The sequence below is a fragment of the Onychostoma macrolepis genome, chromosome 22 (genome assembly GCF_012432095.1).
Source record: "Onychostoma macrolepis isolate SWU-2019 chromosome 22, ASM1243209v1, whole genome shotgun sequence".
Classification (NCBI taxonomy): domain Eukaryota; kingdom Metazoa; phylum Chordata; class Actinopteri; order Cypriniformes; family Cyprinidae; genus Onychostoma; species Onychostoma macrolepis.
Window position 1 is genome coordinate 17104715 of NC_081176.1, and position 19667 is coordinate 17124381.

The 19667-nt window shown below is 37.8% G+C and overlaps 1 protein-coding gene across 4 annotated transcripts in view; it reads right to left on the bottom strand.

Annotated features, from left to right (window-relative positions):
- Nucleotides 1-19667, bottom strand: part of lrp1ba (low density lipoprotein receptor-related protein 1Ba) — a 306580-nt gene that overhangs the window by 102394 nt on the left and 184519 nt on the right. For all 4 annotated transcript variants that reach the window (XM_058759880.1, XM_058759883.1, XM_058759882.1 and 1 more), the window contains 2 exons: nucleotides 17105-17309; nucleotides 4591-4783 (listed from right to left, as the gene is read on the bottom strand). In XM_058759880.1, coding sequence (XP_058615863.1) covers nucleotides 4591-4783; nucleotides 17105-17309 — 398 coding nt within the window. The remainder of the gene's footprint in view (nucleotides 1-4590; nucleotides 4784-17104; nucleotides 17310-19667) is intronic.

Below are 19667 nucleotides of genomic sequence, written 5' to 3' on the forward strand. Positions count from 1 at the left end.
CAAGGGTGCATTAAGTTTGTTTTATTTTTGTCATGATTTAAAAAGTAATGTGGGGAATTACTTAGAATTTCAGCATTTTATAGCTCCGTCTGAGCGAATTCTCTTAATAGAGTCGTCTGCGCTATATAGATAGGAGGGACGGTGGCTACCGAGGTCCAAATCTCCTAAGAGAGTCCTGAGATGAGAAAATCTCAATTTGCGGTTTGGGATGCCAAGCATCTAAGCTGCTTCCATTAGAGTCCTTTGAAACACTGAGGCTTGAACTGCTAAACAAAGAAACGTTTGTATCAAAGCCAAGAAAGAAGCAGAGTGGAAAGTCTGCATTATATAAATGTGTCACGTTCTATAAATTCTGCTAATTCTGTAAATTTCATGGTGCAGTTTTACTTCCCGGGTGAATCGAGTTTGGTTTCTTTGCTTTAAAAGATTTATGCCTCAGGCGCTTGAAATGTGGTGCTCCTTGGGAGTTTCAACAGATGCAATTACCAAGCACGGCAGGTTTAAGTTTCGTGGTCAAGAAATATAAATGTAAAAGTCACCATGTGCACTAAACAGAAATTATGTAAATGTTCTTCCTTGGCCAGGATGGACTGGGTTTCAGTATTTTGAATAGGACTTGAATGGAAGTTACCAAGATGGATTCACTGTTTTAGTTCACTGACAAATACTGAAGTGTGTCATTTAGATTATTATTATTTTTTAACTTTATTTATTTTTGTGTGTGTCTGCTTAAATTTACACATGCAAACTTTATGTAAAAATGTTTGTAATATAGTGAAAATAAAGTGTACTTTTACTTCTGCATTCTATTATTTGACAAAAAAGCAAGAGAAAAACTGCATTTAAAATACTGACAATATAAAATACAATATAATTTATAATCTGGATACAGAATCTAGATTTATAAGAAATTGAATATATAGAGTCTAAATTATAATCAGAATCTAAATCACAATGTGTCCATGATGTACAATATAGATCATAAGATGAATCTGGAATCTAGAAAATAAATAAATAAACAAATAAATACATTAATACGTTTCATTTATAATCTATATATTTGGAGCTATCTGGGTTACAATATGAATGTCATAAATATCATAAATTTAGATCACAATTTACTGTATATTTAGAATCTATATAATATATAGATTATTCACAGCAAACATAATCTAGATTGCAGTATGGCTGTATAAATACAGATCACAATCTGAATCCAAAATCTAGATTCAAATCAAAGGCAATCTGTATAGCATAAATTATACTTTTTGAGTATAGATCACTATCTTAATTTAGAATCTATATATTCAGAGCAAGTTATAATATATGTAGTGAACAACAGTCAAACTGGCATTCCAAGGACCAGTTTATGGCAGGGCCCCTCTCTAACTGCCGTGTGCCACTGTAATTGGATCTTGGCGGAGGAACATAAAAAGATGTTCAGAACCATCAGACAAGATGCCAAGACAACTGCCAGACACCTCTAACAGGACAAGAAGGGAGACCTTCATTTCCTAAGGTTTAGGAAATGACTACCATAAAAATTCCTCCAGATCTCTGGATGCAACAGCAGTGGCTGAAACAAAGAAAGGCCACACAGATCTATCCATATCCATTCATACCCATGTTTGGAGACCTTAAATGGATGCAAACTGCAAGGGATTCACTTCATCCTCAGATGATGTACAGTTTATGTTGATGGCCATTGACTGTTAACACAACAGTTCACGGAAGCAGGCCTATTAACATATTATGGTATGAATAAGTGATAGTTCAACATTTTCCTATCATGTTTGGACTCTTTTTGCTCCTTATGATGCTGATAATAGTTTGAAAGAGGTTTGGTAAAGAAATATTGCATGGGTGAAATGTTAAAGACACTTTTTAACTTTGTACTCCACTGTATGCAAATGAGTTCCACACTAGGGCGAGCAACATCATGGCCACCTTGGACACAAGTGGCCAATCACATTCCTGGAACGGAGAGGCGCCAGATTCCAATCTCCTCCTCATCAAAAAGAGATAAAGGTACCTTCCCAAAAGACACTCCTTGTTCTGAGTCTGAGTCCTGTTACCGGGAAGGCAGCAACAGGAACACTCCCCATTTCTGAGTCTTTCATGTAGAGAGACGCTAACAGAAACACCAAAGTTCTGAGTCTCTGATACATCCAGAGAGACAGTAGCAGATACGACGTTCTGAGTCTCTGGCCTGACGAGGAAAGAGATTTCAAGACAGCTAAGGTTTAACTCAGCTCCTGAGCAAACCTTCCTTATCGCATTTGGCTGCTCTTCAGTTGCAAAGGACCCAGCAGTGACGGACCCGTCTGACTCTTGCCGCTCGAAGCAGCACAGCCCAGTCCGCAAAGGACCTCCGCAGTGGCAGACACTGCCTGAAACCCACGGCTCCTCAACGACGCAGCCAGGCTGCAAAGGACCCCGTGAAGACCCATCTGACCCAGCTGCCTGGTCCATGCTCTAAGGACCCTTTGTGGCACAACAGCAGATCAGCATCCTCCAGGTCAGCACTGACGGCTACCGGAATGCAACTCTGTGCCCTCCCCACTGCACGCAGTCTGCATCACCAGTGGAAGACGTCTCTACCGCCGGACTGATCACCCGCCTGTGGAACGTAATTATAAACTTACCAAACCTCTTTCCTAAAGACCTTGGCTTAGTTTATACCTGCAGCCTATGTTTCTCTAACCTGTTTAGATAACATTTACTTGGGGTCAGCATTACGAATAATAGCTATATTATTTGTTCAGAGATAAATAAGCAGTTATATATCATTAATTCCACCAGAGCCATTAAGTGTTCCCATAAGCAACATTTCCATAGAAATCTCTTCCATTGCTACATTCAGCTCAACAGCATTGCATTCAGCCGTTCTGTGTTCATTCCATTTATTTGTTTCTGCGATTTACTCAGTATCTTCCTTCATATTTAGTTGTCTATTATTCTCTATTAGCAGTGCATATTCACTTATTAGTATCATCACTAGTTGTTGTATTTACTCTTGCATATCTATTGTTAATAAATTTAATTTATCTTATTACAATTGTGTCTTCTTTGTGTTGATGATCCAAGGCTCTACTAGCTAGCTAAACCACCAATCTTTCAGATAAATCAGTTGACCAGCTCTCTCCAATGTGTGCAATTCAAATTATTGAACAGCTTGTGGGAAACACGCCCGCATTGCCAAATTACCAGTCTTTGACTGGTGCACTAAACTAAGTGAGGTAGGAATTGGTCATCTGATATACTCATAACCGCACCTTGAGTGACGTGTGACCCAAAATCACAACGTCGTAGGTGACGTGAGTCCCACATACTACATATGGTTGTAAACATATATAATAATGTGAATACTGAATGTGAATTTAGGGTATAACAAAAAGGAATTTGAATCAGAGTCTGCATTTATAGTCTAGTTCATAAATCTAACTTTTGATCATAATTTATATTTAGAATATATATTCAGAGCATATAGAATATATATTGCAATAAGGGTGTACAATATAGATCATAATCTGAATCCAAAATCTAGATTCAAATCAAAGGTAATCTGAATCACAATCTGTAATTGTAGCACAAATCATACCTTTTGAATATAGATCACAAACTTGCCTTAGAATCTACATATTCAGAACGAAAAGGATCTAAATTTTAATATGAATCCCAATTTGTATTTATAGTATAAAGCATACTTTAAATGTAGATTACATAGATCACAAATTAGACTAGATTGACAGAAATGACCGATTACATACAGAACACATAGATTACAGATTGAAATCTACATCTTCAGAGCAAATATAACCTATATTTCAATATGAATTCACAATATAGATAATAATCTAAATTCAGAGCAAAATGAATCTGAATCACATTCTGTATTTGAGTCCAGGTCATAATCTGAACCCTAATCACAATCCCAATTCAAGATCTGAATATACACATTCAATCTGTATCAAAAAATTGACTCAGAGCAGCTCCTTTACCCTGGATACAGAATTTATTTTACTTATGGAAATATATCAGCCTGTAATTACTGGATAAGTCCCCTCTAATGATGTACAGTCACTTATTAATATGGTTTGTCTTTGTATTTATCACACTGTGCTGACAGAAACCCAGCTTGTCCTGTAATAGTCAGCAAAGAACACTGTGACTACGCGCAGCTTATCTGACCCTCATGTCAAAATGTGTTGATTTTGTTCCAGCTTCCTGCGCACCCATCAAAAAAGCCCCCAGTGACTCCTGACGCATCTAACATCAGTGACTTTGCATTGTGTTTGCTGTCATCACAGACTAAACATCTCAAGACACCTTGTGTGAATAATACAAACAAGCTTTGTGTGACTAATACAAACAAGACTGCAAGTCATCTGCTACGTCAACCAAGAAACATTTATCTGCTTGTTTTAAAACTCTCTTTGATTCAAGGGTTTTAGAAACATACTATAAAGGTTTGTTGACACAATATTTCAGTTTCAATTCATCTAAAAACGTTTGGTTTGAGTTAAAATGTTAAATGTCAAATGTTAAAACAGTTGTCATGTGATGGAACAAAGGAAATGAATCACGTACAGCTGTTGGTGTCGTTGGAAACAGCGATGATTCCCATCGGTTGATGAGGGATATCTGCACGGAGGACTTTCGTATTGGCTCCGGTGAACTTATCAGAGCGGATCACGGCCCGCCGCGTCCAGTCGGACCAGAAGATGAAGTCTCTGTAAATTGCCAAGCCAAAGAACGTTCCAGGTCCTGATTTCACAATGACCTACAAATTTAAGAAGAAGAATTTAGGTGAGGGAAATAACCTGTTTAAAAAAAATAATAATAATAAAATAAAATAATAATAATAAATAAATTATAAGAGCACTGTTAAATATTTCAGGTTATAGACTAGCAGTCAAAGTTTTGGTGAATTTATATTTCTCATGACCTTAAAAACTTTGTGAACTTTTTGAACTTGTGCTTAAATGCCAGATAGATAGCAAACCAGATCGATTGATAGATGGATGGATGGACAGACAGACAGGTAGAACAATAGACAGAACAATGGATGGATGGATAGATAGAAAAAGAGACAGACAGATAGAACAATAGACAGAACAATGGATGGATAGAAAAAGAGACAGACAGGTAGAACAATAGATAGAATGATGGATGGATGAATGGATGGACAGACAGGCGGGTAGAAAGATAGAATGCTGGATGGAAGGAAGGAAGGAAGGATGGAAGGATGGATGGATGGATGGATGGACGATCAATATAAATAGAGAAAGACAGACAGTCAAGACGACAGATAGAACGAAGGATGTATGGAGAGACATTTAGACAGGTAAAACAATAGATAGAACGATGGATTAATGGATGAATGGACAGAACGACAGGTAGAATGATAGAACGAAAGAACGATAAAATGTTGCAAGGATAAATGGATAGATGGATGGACCAACAGGTAGAATGATAGACCTTTGGGTTACAAGTCCAAATATCTAACCATTCGGCCACAACTGCCCCCAGAACAATAGAATGATGGATGGACAAGCAGAATGGCAGATAGATAGATAGATAGATAGATAGATAGATAGATAGATAGATAGATAGATAGATAGATAGATAGATAGATAGATAGATAGATAGATCTAGATAGATCTAGATAGATCAGTGGGTCTGCACCACTAACGCCTGTCTTGTCCGTCTGCATCTTTCTTCTGATTTTAGCGCCAGGTTGTTCTCCTTCCATTATTTACTGCAGTAGTTTCCAGGGAGTCATTTATTTTATTTTTTTAACTCAGTAATTAATGTGTTTTAAAATGTAGCGAAGTACAATACTTCAAACAAAATATACTTACAGGTGCATCTCAATAAATTAGAATGTCGTGGAAAAGTTAATTTATTTCAGTAATTCAACTCAAATTGTGAAACTCGTGTATTAAATATATTCAATGCACACAGACTGAAGTAGTTTAAGTCTTTGGTTCTTTTAATTGTGATAATTTTGGCTCATATTTAACAAAAACCCACCAATTCACTATCTCAACAAATTAGAATACTTCATAAGACCAATAAAAAAAACATTTTTAGTGAATTGATGGTCTTCTGGAAAGTAGGTTAATTTACTGTATATGTACTCAGTACTTGGTAGGGGCTCCTTTTGCTTTAATTACTGCCTCAATTCGGTGTGGCATGGAGGTGGTATGGAAGCCCAGGTTTCTTTGATAGCGCCCTTCAGGTCATCTGCATTGCTGGGTCTGGTGTCTCTTATCTTCCTCTTGACAATACCCCATAGATTCTCTATGGGGTTCAGGTCGGGCGAGTTTGCTGGCCAATCAAGCACAGTAACACCATGGTCATTGAACCGGCTTTTGGTACCTTTGGCAGTGTGGGCAGGTGCCAAGTCCAGCTGGAAAATGAAATCAGCATCTCCATAAAGCTTGTCAGCAGAAGGAAGCATGTAGTACTCTAAAATTTCCTGGTAGATGGCTGCGTTGACTGTGGACTTCAGAAAACACAGTGGACCAACACTAGCAGATGACATGGCAGCCCAAATCATCACTGACTGTGGAAACTTCACACTGGACTTCAAGCAACATGGATTCTGTGCCTCTCTACTCTTCCTCCAGACTCTGGGACCTTGATTTCCAAATGAAATGCAAAATTTACTGTCATCTGAAAAGAGGACTTTGGACCACTGAGCAACAGTCCAGTTCTTTTTAGCCCAGGTAAGACGCTTCTGATGTTGTCTCTGGTTCAGAAGTGGCTTGGTAGCCCTTTTCCTGAAGACGTCTGAGCGTGGTGACTCTTGATGCACTGACTCCAGCTTCAGTTCACTCCTTGTGAAACTCTCACAAGTGTTTGAATCAGCTTTGCTTGACAGTATTCTCAAGCTTGCAGTCATCCCTGTTGCTTGTGCACCTTTTCCTACCCAAATTCTTCCTTCCAGTCAACTTTGCATTTAATATGCTTTGATACAGCACTCTGTAAACAGCCACACCTTTCAGTAATGACCCTCTGTGACTTACAATCTTTGTGGAGGGCGTCAATGTTCGTCTTCCGGATCATTGCCAAGTCAGCAGTTTTCTCCATTATTGTGGTTTCAAAGAAAAAGAGATACCCGGAATTTATACTGTAGGGATGGCCATTAATTGAAACTCAAATGTAAATATTCTAATATTTTCAGATACTGATTTTTGACTTTCATGAGCTGTAAGCTCTAATCATCAAAATTAAAAAAAAAAAAAAAAACCTTTTGAAATGTTTTACTTTACATGCAATGAATCTAAAATATATGAAAGTTTCACTTTTTGAAATAACTTACAAGAAAAATGAACTTTTTCACAACATTCTAATTTATTGAGATGCACCTGTAAGTAAAAGTAAAATTACAGATTTTAAAAATTACTTTAAAAAGTAGAAGTACACAAAAACGTGCGTAAATTTAATTCGTTACTTTCCACCTCTGAGAATTAGTGCAGCTCTGCCGAGCCTCAGGCCTGTGCATACTTAATGGAAGGATCAGAGGGGACTCTTTAGGGAGGTTCACATGTTGTTCAGGTCTTGGAGCTAGTGTAGTTGACTATGCCATCACTGACATAGACCCCTCCTCCTTCAGTGCATTCACTGTCAAACAGCAAACTCCACTTTCTGACCATAACCAAATTAAAATTTATATCAAAACACATCACACACTAACACAAAACACACCCAAAACCTGTAAATTTATCAAATCCAGCCAGGATACAGATGGGCTTCAGACAGCACAGACAAATTTATTCAAGCCCTCAATTCTGAAGAAATGAAAAATCTAATCATAACATTTATTAACTGTTTTGCAGGATGGAGTTAGGGTGAGTGACGTCATTATTGGCTGAGGACTTACACCTGTGTTGGAGCTGATGCTGGCAGATTTAAGCAGTTCCCTTCAGTTGCGATGCGCTCGTCCTCTGTCCTCGTGCTGTTTTTGTTCTGTTTTCCTAATTTGATCTTACTTTAATAAATGTTATTCCTTTTTTTTAAATCATGATCTAACGTCTCCTTCTTTGTCGCGGCTTGCGAGCCAACCGTGACAAATGGGGGCTCGTTCGGGATCTGAACCCGGGACCTCTTCTTACTTGCATTGAGGATTGTGTTGACCAAGTTGGGTCTGTGAAATTTGTTAGTAAATTTGATCTGCTCAAGGGCTATTGGCAGGTTCCGTTGACCCCAAGAGCTCAGGAGATTTCTGCCTTTATCACGTCTGAGGGGTTATTCTCTCATAATGTTAGTTTTGGCCTCAGAAATGCGCCGGCAACTTTCCAGCGGCTTATGAATCGAGTTGTTGTTGGGTTGCAAGGAGTCGCAGTTTATTTAGACAATGTGGTCGTTTTCAGTGATTCATGGGACCAGCACTTGAGTTGTATTGCAGACCTGTTTTCTTGTTTTTGAGAGGCTGGTCTGACGGTATATTTGGCCAAATGCGAGTTCGCCAAGGCCACTGTGACATACCTTGGTAAGGTAGTTGGACAGGGCTGTGTGCGGCCAATCAGTGCCAAGGTTGAGGCCATCGATCAATTCCCTTCTCCTACTACGAAGGAGTTGATGCGTTTTTTAGGGTTAGTGGGGTACTATCAGGGATTTTGTAGGAATTTTTCTACCGTAATAGCCCCACTCACTGATTTGCTGAAAGCAAAAGCAGGTTTTGTATGGACTTCTCTCTGTCAGGAAGCCTTTGAGGCAGCTAAATCATTGCTTGTTTCTGCTCCTGTGTTAGCAGCTCCCCGATTTGATCGCCCTTTTAGGTTGTGTGTGGATGCTAGCAATGTGGGCGCGGGAGCTGTACTGTTACAGGCCGATGATCCAGGCATTTACCGTCCAGTTAGTTATTTTTCTAAAGTTTTCTTCTTATCAGTTAAATTATTCTGTGGTTGAGAAGGAGGCATTAGCTTTGATTTGGGCCCTGCAAAATTTTGAGGTGTATGTGGGATCTGTGTCAGACCCACTGGTTCGTGTATACCGACCATAATCCGCTCATTTATTTACACTCTTTGAGGTGCCCAAACCAGCGATTGACTCATTGGTGCCTCTTTCTGCAATCATATGCCCTTGATATCCGACACAAAGGTACTGACAATGTGGCGGCTGACGCATTGTCTAGAGCTCCTTACTCCTCTTAGCTGTTGACTTGTCCATGTTTTGTTTTACTCTTTGATTCTCTTAAATTTCTTCTACAGGGCCCATAGTTGCTGAGGGCATTGGGAGTATGACAGAGTGGTGGGTGCTCTCCAGTGTGTGGGGGTTATCGGGTGAAGGGTTAGGTTGGGTTTCATAAATGAACACTAACGTGTTGTAGATCGTGTTGGAGAAGGGCTTTGGTTAGAGTGGTGACAAAAGAACATGATGGTCACTCTAGTTGAATTCCATGATCATATTTGGAGATAGGAGAAACCTACAGAAGGACAAACATCACTGCAACGCTCCATCAATCTGTGCTTTATGCTGGTGTGGCCAGATGCAATCCTCTCCTCAGTGAAGACACATAAAAACACACTTGGAGTTTGCAAAAAAGCACCTAAAGGACCCTCAGACTGTGAGAAACGAGATTCTCTGGTCTGATGAACTCAATTCCAAACATCATGTTTGAAGGAAACCGGCTCTGCTCATCACCCTGCAGAGTACCATCCCAAAAGTAAAGTGTGCTGGTAGCAGCCTCATGCTGTGTGTCTGTTTTTCAGTGGCAGGGACTGAGGGACTCGTCAGTGTAGAAGAAAAGCTCAATGCACCAAAATATAGAGATAGCCTTTATGAAAACCCAGTCCAGAGCATTCAGAACCTTTAGACTGGGCAGAAGGTTTGCCTTCATCAGGACAATGACCCTAAGCACACAGCAAGAGTGGCTTATAGACAACTCTGTGAATGTCTTTGAGTGGTCCAGCCACAGCTTGGGATTGAATGCAATCAAATATTTCTGGAGAAACATGAAAATGTGCATTTGTCCCCATCCAACCTGACAGAGCTAGAGACGTGAAGAGATGAGGAGAATAATGGCAGATTATGGACAAATTCTAATGTGCAAAGCTTGTCATATCATACCCAAAAAGACTTGAGGCTATAAAGGTGCTTCAGCTAAGAACTTAGTTAAGGGTATGAAAACGTATCCAATGTACTTATTTCAGATTTTTATTTTATTTTTTTAATTCATTTACGAAGTTGTGACAATTCTGTTTTTGCTTTGTCATTATGGTGTGTGGAGTGTAGATTAATAAGTAATTCAAAGCAGTTTAACATACAGCTGCAACATAACAAAACGTGAAAAAAATGAAGGGGTATGAAGACTTTTTAAAGGCACTGTAGTTCAGGCTGTTTTCCTGACATCTGGAGCCAAGGACTTATTACCCCAATTCACAAGAGTGGAGACAAATTGGACCCTAATAATTTCAGAGGCATTTGTGTGAGCAGTAATCTGGGGAAGTTATTTAGCAGTATTTTAAACAATAGAATAGTAAACTTCCTTAACGAACACAGTGTCCTGAACCCTAGTCAGACTGGCTTTTTTCCTAATTATAGAACTACTGACCACATTTATACCCTACACACCCTAATCAATAAACACGTAAAACAGACTGAACACGGAAAAATATTTGCATGCTTTGTCAATTTAAAAAAAGCATTTGATTCGATTTGGCACGACAGATTATATTACAATTTTTTACAAAGTGGTGTAGGGGGTAAAGTTTATGACATTATTATATACCAATTCCAATTTGGTGTAAAATCTTTGATAGTGTAATTCAGCCCATAGCGCTGTATGGAAGTGAGGTATGGGGTCCACTCAGTGATCAGAGCTACACTAGATGGGACAGACATCCAAAAAAGCCCTACACACAGAATTCTGCAAAATGATTCTAAAATTACAAAGCAGAACATCCAATAATGCATGTAGGGCAGAATTAGGCCGATTCCCATTGATCATAAATATACAAAAAAGATCCCTCAAAGTCTGGATGCATCTAAAATCAAGTCCCACAGAATCGCAACATTTTAAAGCACTACAAACCCAAGAACTGAACCCACAAAAAAGTCCCCTAAGTCAGCTGGTTCTGAGACTTACTAACCTGACTAAACTGCTTCTCACCCAAACATCAAAATAAATCAAATTATCAAACAATCTAAAAATATATATCTGGAACATTGGGATCAAGAAACCAAAACACAAAGTAAATTACAACTCTATCGAACTATAAAATCAAAATATGAATTAGAGGAATATCTCCAGAGTGTCAAAGACACAAAGTACAGGCTCAATGAGCACAGACTAGCCATCGAGACCGGCAGACACAAAAAGAGCTGGTTACCCAGAGAGCAAAGAGTGTGTGCTCACTGTAAGACGGGAGAGATCGAGACAGAGGTGCACTTTCTCCTTCACTGTTACCAGTTTAAATCAATCAGAGACATGTACATTAACAAATTCACAAACATTATAAAGAACTTTACAGCCATGACTGAAGAGGAAGAAATAAAGATAATACTAGGAGAGGGACAGACAGCAGCAATGGCTGCGAGATACGTGTGGATGTGCCACAGCCTGAGAGACAGCAGGTGAATGTACATAATGTGTGTAATATGTATATTATGTCTGACCTGAGTGTGTTTCTCTACTGTCTATGTTAAACACTGTGGTATGAAATGTTCACACAAGTTATCATTTGTTACACTGTTTATTTAAGTTTATATTCTTATAATGTTTTTATTCTATTATTTTGATCTTTTCATTATTACATTTCTCTACATATATTTCAAGCTTTGGCAATATTGTATTTTTTACAGTCATGCCAATAAAGCCATTTTGAATTGATTATAAAAATCATTCAATAACTTTGAAGCACTGGTAATAAATAAATGAAAGCATCTCTCCTGCTGTACAGCACAGTTCCATCAGGCAGTTTACTTTCAGCACAAAGGTGCACAGACCCAAATAAAGCACACTGAGTGTCTGTATAATTCACACAGACACACAGGCCTGTCCAGAGCTGGAGGGGAAGCACCGTGACACCCGAAGGACAGCCCTCCTCCATTATCCCCCACATTATAAATGATTAACCCAGATCTACAGAGAGTGTAAATGGAATCGCTGTCGTAACAGACACAGGGATACAGTACATCACGCATGGCTGCAGGGAGGAAGGTAAGCTGTGAGAGTGAGGGGCTGATCTTCACAGGAAATGAATCGAGTCCAGTCACTCAGAAACACTGAGATGGTAGAGATGGGAACGAGCCAGGGTTCAAAATCTACACTCAGCAAATACATGTAAAATTAGATTTTGGCAATTAAAATAAAACAAAACATTTGATCCTTATCAAAAACAAACTGTCATGACTTACTCAGTGGAAAATGTATCATCATAAGTTTATTTTATTTTTAATATCATTGCGTCCGAGCAGCCGCATCATCTTTTAGCCTAATTTATAATGAAAATAATGTCTCGTCGTTCGTTATTGTAATCGGAAAGATGACTGACTCAGATGCCACTTGACAAACACATTATTGCAATAAGGCCTACATACTGTTTGTATTTCGCTATAAAACTGACAGATTTTGAAAACTGAGATTTGGAATATCTTCCGGTGTTCCGCCATCTGCATGAGCAAAAGGCTAGAATAGCCTATATCAAAATATTATAACTATATAATCTTTATTCTCAAAACATTTCGACTTTAATCTCAAAACATTTCGACTTTATTCTCGTAACATTTCGACTTTATTCTCGAAACATTTTGACTTTATTCTCATAGTGTTTCGACTTTATTCTCGTAATATTTCGACTTTATTCTCGTAATATTTCGACATTATTCTCGTAATTTCGACTTTATTCTCGAAATATTTCGACTTTATTCTCGAAATATTTCGACTTTATTCTCGAAATATTTCGACTTTATTCTCGAAATATTTCGACTTTATTCTCGAAATATTTTGACTTTATTCTCGTAATTTTAATAATTAAAACGAAAAAAAACAAAAGCAAAAAAAATAAGAAAAAGCAAAGCAGTAAATAAAACAAATTAATTAATTAATGTCAAATCAATTGAGAAAAGTCAATGGGATTTAGTCTATTTTTTATCCTGTGTGTGTAAAAAAAAAAAAAATTGATTTCTCAAATTTATTTACAAAAATATTGAGAACAAACATTGGTAAATAAAATAAAATAAAATCAAGGCACTTTTAATTTGGTCAAAGTTGACACTGCCTTTGATTTTGTTTTGTTTTTCATTTTTCAGAGAGAGGTGCACACACACAAAAAAGGAAAAAGTCAACTCGAGATAGATGGATGGATAAAACAGATAAATATATTTAAAAAAAACAAAAAAAAAACTTCAGGCCACAAAAACTATCTTGGCATAATATAGCAAAGCAACAAGGAAAAGGAAGAATAAATAAATAAACAAATCCAAATACATAGAGAGACCAATATTTCTGTTACGTTACTATATAATATAATGTCCACAAAACAAGTCACTGCAAATTCTTCATTACATTTTCTATGATAACTGCATGTAACCCATCAACAAAAAAGAGGCTGCACACATTTTTTTTCAGCTTTAAGAGCTTTTCATGTTTTTTTGCAATTTATTTCCGAAAGCTTTCGTGAGCCACACACATCTGTTCTGAAGTGCAGCATTAACCGCTCTTCAGTAACACACGCATACACAGATGTCTCTGAAGGGCCGTCCGTTTGAATGCCAGAGTCTTTGTAATAATAATAGGCGGCTCGATGGGTGCGTGGAGAGCGAGGTTCGCGCTTTAATCCACGATGACAACATGTCAAACATGTGTTCTCACCCTTGTGCAGTCGAGACGTCTTTATTCCCAAGTGTTCCGTCGCCGCCCGCACGTGTGTGGGGGATCAGGATGAAAGATGCGGCAGACGCATCTGCATGACGTTCTGATATCAGAGCTGTCGTCTCGACAGGTGAAAACCTCTTCATGCACTCTTAAGATCGAAAGTTTTAGCATTGAATTACCAATCAGTGGACAAGAACATGACATTCCCGCTCCGAGCACAGGCTTACGTTTCAAGTAGCTTCTAAGCAGGGATTATCTCAGACTTTGCTCTCCAATAATGCGACAGAGGGTTATTCAAACATAACCTCAACTAAAACAGGTTCTATTTTATTTAAAGCTATACTGTCCCCTTGCTAAGCTCCACCCCTTTTTACTTACAGAACAAGTCGAATGTGGTCATAAGGTGGTCAGATCTGATCGGATATGATTTTTATGAGCACTGGAAAAAATTGCAACATTGTGAAATTTTTATTGGTCATTCTTCGTTAAAGAAATTGTAAAATTATTAAAAACCGAAAACTACGGAGTTGAAGCAAATGCTTTTTAAAGCCTCATTTAAAAGCACTAACATTAGTGTAACGTTTCTACAATGCAATTACTGTTTTTTTTCTGAATTCATAAAGTAACATGCTTAAAAACTAAAAACTACAAATCTGAAATGAAGCAAATGCTTCTCAACCAATTGCAAAGAGAAAAGCTTAATTTGAAAATGATAACACTGCTGTAACGTTTCTACAATGCATTTACTACTTTTAGACATTGGTAAATTTCACAGCACATGCTATAAATTTGAAAACTAAAAATCTGAATTGATGCAAAAAAGCTTAATATATTTAACATATATAACATACATGAAATCACCCTGTAGCAGATCTATACAGGTGGAGCTGGGGGAGGTGGAGGTTTCTGAAGCGCACCGAAACTGCTACAGCAAACACAGGCCCAGTATTTGAATGCTGAGGTCCTGATGTGAAAAGTAACCAATCAGCTACACTATATGAATAATGGTGTCATTATATCAGATTGAGTTAAAACCTGTAGTCCTGCGCCATCTAGAGTTTCATGACAGAACTTTGTATTAATGTAACATTTCTACAATGCATTCACTACCTTTGAGATAAATTCTGCAGTGAATTATATAAAGGTGCAAATCTGAATTGAATTGACTTTTCACAAAAGCCTCATGTGAAAGCAATAACTAAATTTATACAACATATTCAATACTTACTTTCTTTAAAGAAATTATTAAATTACACAATTAAAAATGGTTTAAAAATCTGAATAGAATGAATTGTTTTCCAACTGCTGTAATACAATTGGTTGATTCAAGTAGTTTAGAAATCACACACTTTACCTTTATGAAAGTAAATAGGGTCATATTTGATGTTTTGTTTTTATTAATAAAGTTTAATCTAATTTGCATGATTAACTCCGAACTCCTGGGAGTTTGAATGTGTGGCTCTGTGTGTTTTCCTCTAGAGGAAGTTTAAAAAAGGCTCGAGTTTGGATCTGTCAGCTGTAACCTAGATGGCACTTCCTCCTCCAGCACACTCTGGCAGGGTCCGCCTCGCTGGCCTTGCTCTGTCTGACACGCAAGACAACAAATCTTCCTTTTGTTTGCCCAGACCAATTTTCACCTTTTAATAGCCTAGTGAGCAGATAGTTTCATTAGCCAGCTAGAACCTATTTAGCGCACCACGGCACTGTTGGCGGTCGTCAACCGATAAACTGTGTCAAACCCTCTAACCTGCGGTTCCTGGCACTTGATGAAAGTAAACATTAAAATCAGTTTACTTTAGAAGTTATTAACTTATTTTTAGGTCTGTCAGTCAATTAAAATACTAGTAAATATATTTGTTTTACTAAATAAAACTGGCAAACTAACAGCACTACTTAAAAGTACGCATGATAGAAACAGGATTTTAAATATGACCATAATTAATTGTGTCAGTTTTTATAGCAAACGAAAAAGCGGAATTTTCATAAGTATGATCACTAGTTTTTTTTTGTTTTTTTTTGTATGATTGGTTGTGTTAATTACTTAATTTGATTAATTTAACATATTAAACTGACAGCCCAACTCACTATATATAACAAAAACAGGAATTTTTATACATGTATAGCCCTATTCGGACAGGACTAGTTTTCTAAACTATGTTTGAGTTTCGATTCTTATCACCTGACATCTGTGATTTTCATGTACCAATTCGGAAGGGACTAACATCTCCGTGTTTATTACAGGGGTGGGAGGGTCTGTTTTGTACATCTGGGCGTTGCAGAGATCACATGCTCTGTATACGTGCATTGCGTATAGACATTCGGATTGATTACCATTAGTATAAATCACAGTTTTACTACAAATACCATGTTGAAGCTAAATGAGTTGAGTGCAGAAATGAACGTGAGTAATCTTGCCTGACACTGATATTACAATAGCCAGTTTTAACAGTTTATGTGATCTAGATCTTGATTTTATTAGTGTTATTTTTTTATTTCTTTGCTGGGAGGCAAATATATCAAACATGCGCACGGTAAGAGCGTCTACGGTAATTCACGTTGGCCAAAAAACACAAGGAAAACGCGTTGTGAAAAAATATCGCCAGCAATCACAGACATTCGCATTCGGACGGATTGGTTTTCTCAGAGGATCACTGAGTTTGCTGAAAAACAGTAGATAATTTGCTCTATTATTTAGAATTATTACAGAGGTTGTGTGAGAAAAACACAGACGTGGCAGATTCGGACAGGATTAAAATCACCAAGTACACCTGTGAAACACAAATTTCTCTAACAACTCCCTGTAAAACTAGTCCCGTCCGAATAGGGCTTACGATCATTTTCTAGTGCATTATTTATATAACCCCAAAAAAGTAATTTTATTTTTATATAACAGAATCAGGAATTTACAGCCAGATATGTATTATTCTACTTTTTACTAATTTAATGCGTTAAGAAAACGATCTTACTCGCACTATATATTACAGAACAAGGCATTGCTGCATCCTAAAGGGGAACAGATGACCTTTTTATTTGGTCCTCCTGGCAAGAGCAAATTTTTAGTTTTAAGTGACAATGTACTGAACCGAAGTGACCTGTATTCAGCAGATGGGATCGAAATTTCTTTATGTCCTCCTTCAATGTCTCACCTAAGCAAAACAGAAAAGCTTCACAAAGGCTGAAAGACGTTTGCAGTGCTCTTAAGGCACAGTCTCCGCTTCAGCTAATGCACTTCCATGCATTTTTTAAAAGTCAGACACAAAGAGGCTCCATACTCACGTATCTGTGCGAGCCATCGTAATCACACCTCTCGATGTGGCCGAGACTGCCGTCAGAAAAATACAGCTTTTCAGCTTTGTGGTCGATGGTGAGTCCATTAGGGGTGATGACATCCACGCTAACAATAACGCGGAGGTTCCGGCCGGTTAAAGTCGACCTCGTGATGCTTGGCTTCTGTTCGTTCCAGTTAGTCCAGAACATCAAGCTAGGGGAATGCAAACAGACTGTTAGCTGTCACATCAAATGATTTTTACCATACAATTCTAGTCCTAAAGAACTTGGACATTTGAGACTGAAACTTAAGTGTGAATATGATCAAAAGCATTTTTCATAAATTGTTTTTATTAATATTATTATTAATATACATTTGCATTTTTGTAGTTAATTCATTAGTATTTTTCATTATTATTACAGATATTCCTTTTTCACTAAAATGGAGCTGGTTGAGAATTGGCTATATACTGTATGTATGTATCTATATATAGTTTTTTTATTTTCAGGCCGTTTTATTCAGGATGCAAGAATTAATTATTTGTCAAGATGGTGAATCTAAATGACAAAATAAGTTGAATGAAATGCAGTTATGATCTGAAATAAAAATATCTTCAGACAAAACAGAACCAATATTTAAACCACAACTGAAAACAAGATTTGAAGTACGCCCTCTTATAAGAATAGGACCGGTAACATATTGGATGAGATTAATAGACTCTATATGTATAATATGTTATAATATTTATAAAATAAGTTGCAAATTTATCAGAAACATCATCAGTATGAATGCTGAAGTCACCAACAATCACAATTTTAGTGAGATTAAGAACAGATGATCATTTTTTTTTTTTTTTTTAACAATATCGTTCAGAACAAAAAAGTTTTATTAGTTATTGAACGAGCTTTTAACAGTGACATCCTGAAAGGCAGAGCAAAAACTGAATGTTTTGCGGGAAAGCGTAAGAGTTGATGGGGACTCGATCCGTGGGAAAATGGTCTCCACAAACGTATCCGGGAAGACGGGAAGGAGATAGGAGAATCTGAAATTGTCAGCTGTAGACAAGGGAACTCATTCCACAGATGGGCCGAATATATGAGGCTGAGCTCATCTGAAGCAGTCGACGCCGTTTTCCAACGACTCCTCGCTTCCAGGACAGTCAGCTTCACCTGAAACCCGGCCCTTCTCCCCGCTTCCTCCATTGTCTTCGGGAACTTCGGTCAGAAAGACCAGCTGAGTGGACTGATGTGGACAATAATGCATTTGGAATACCAGCCGAGGGTGGTGGAATATTTTGATCTACCATTGATGATCTAATGAGTAGAATAGTTTGGTGATCATACACCTAAGCAGTGAGTCCATCATTAAGAAGCAACAGAAAAAAACAGAATGATGCACAGGACACGTAGGACACAACACGGTAGACAGACAGTGGCAGCGGCAAAGTCAAACACAGGCACCATCTTGCCACGTCACTAGTGCTTCTCTGACATTTCTGAGCCATTTCTTCTTCAAATGTGTTACATTTCAGACATACTGTAAATGTTTTCTATGAATGGCAGATAAAAAGTCCACACACAGGTCTTCTTAAAAAAAAATGTGCACCATTGATTCTGCACTATGCTATGCTAATAGCCTCATTAAAAATGTATTCATCTGCAATCATAATCAAAAAGGCTTCAGCCTAATAGCGTCAGCCCTTTTTTCTTTTAATGTGGCAGAAAAAGACTAGTCAGTCGAAGGACGAAGCATGTCCTTGTGTTTGAGACGAGTGTGCTAGCCTGGCATGTGACGGCACCTTGCAGTGTCAGCCGCTAGCGTTGGCGTGTGACTCCTAGCTGTGATCTTTGGCAGCTTTTGGATCGCTGGGACTTCTTGCTGACAGCAGCAGCCACTTATTGCCGTGCTAATGCTCTAACAGGCTAACGCATCGACTGCTACAGTCCGACTAAGTGCTGTCAGGGTATGAAGCGGTGACATGTTCCTTAGAGAACAAACAGCCATGTTAATGCTAAGGCTAAAATATATCATACTGTACTTTACTGTACCATTGAGAAGTTATAAGCAATGAGCATTCACAAAGTCTACATTTCTGATTTCCTACTTGGAAAACTGAAGAGAATGTCTGTAGAACTGTGTTTAGCAAACATTTGTTGCGTAATGATAGTGTTTATGATTGTAAACCTGAAGAACACAAGCTAATGCTAGCATAGCATTGTTTACCTTTATCAATTCAGCAGAAGCTAGCTTCATTTTGCTTCCTTACGCAACATTTTTCAAGCATCAGGAAATGTTCATATTCGAAAGTCTGACAGAAATAGGAAAATTCTACATCTGACTGAAGTTTAGCATAAAATGGTGGGAAATGCTGAAGTCGATTTAAATGTAGACAGCTGAGGCAAAATCAAAACAAAGTGCTATCTCTTTCATAAGCTTCATATTGTCTCAAAATATCTTATAATTGATGATTGGTGGTTCTCAACTATACAGTTTTGATCCAGGAAGCAGAAATGTAAATGTTACATGATGCGAATTGCTAAATAAAGCACAACTAACAGCAGAACAACACCG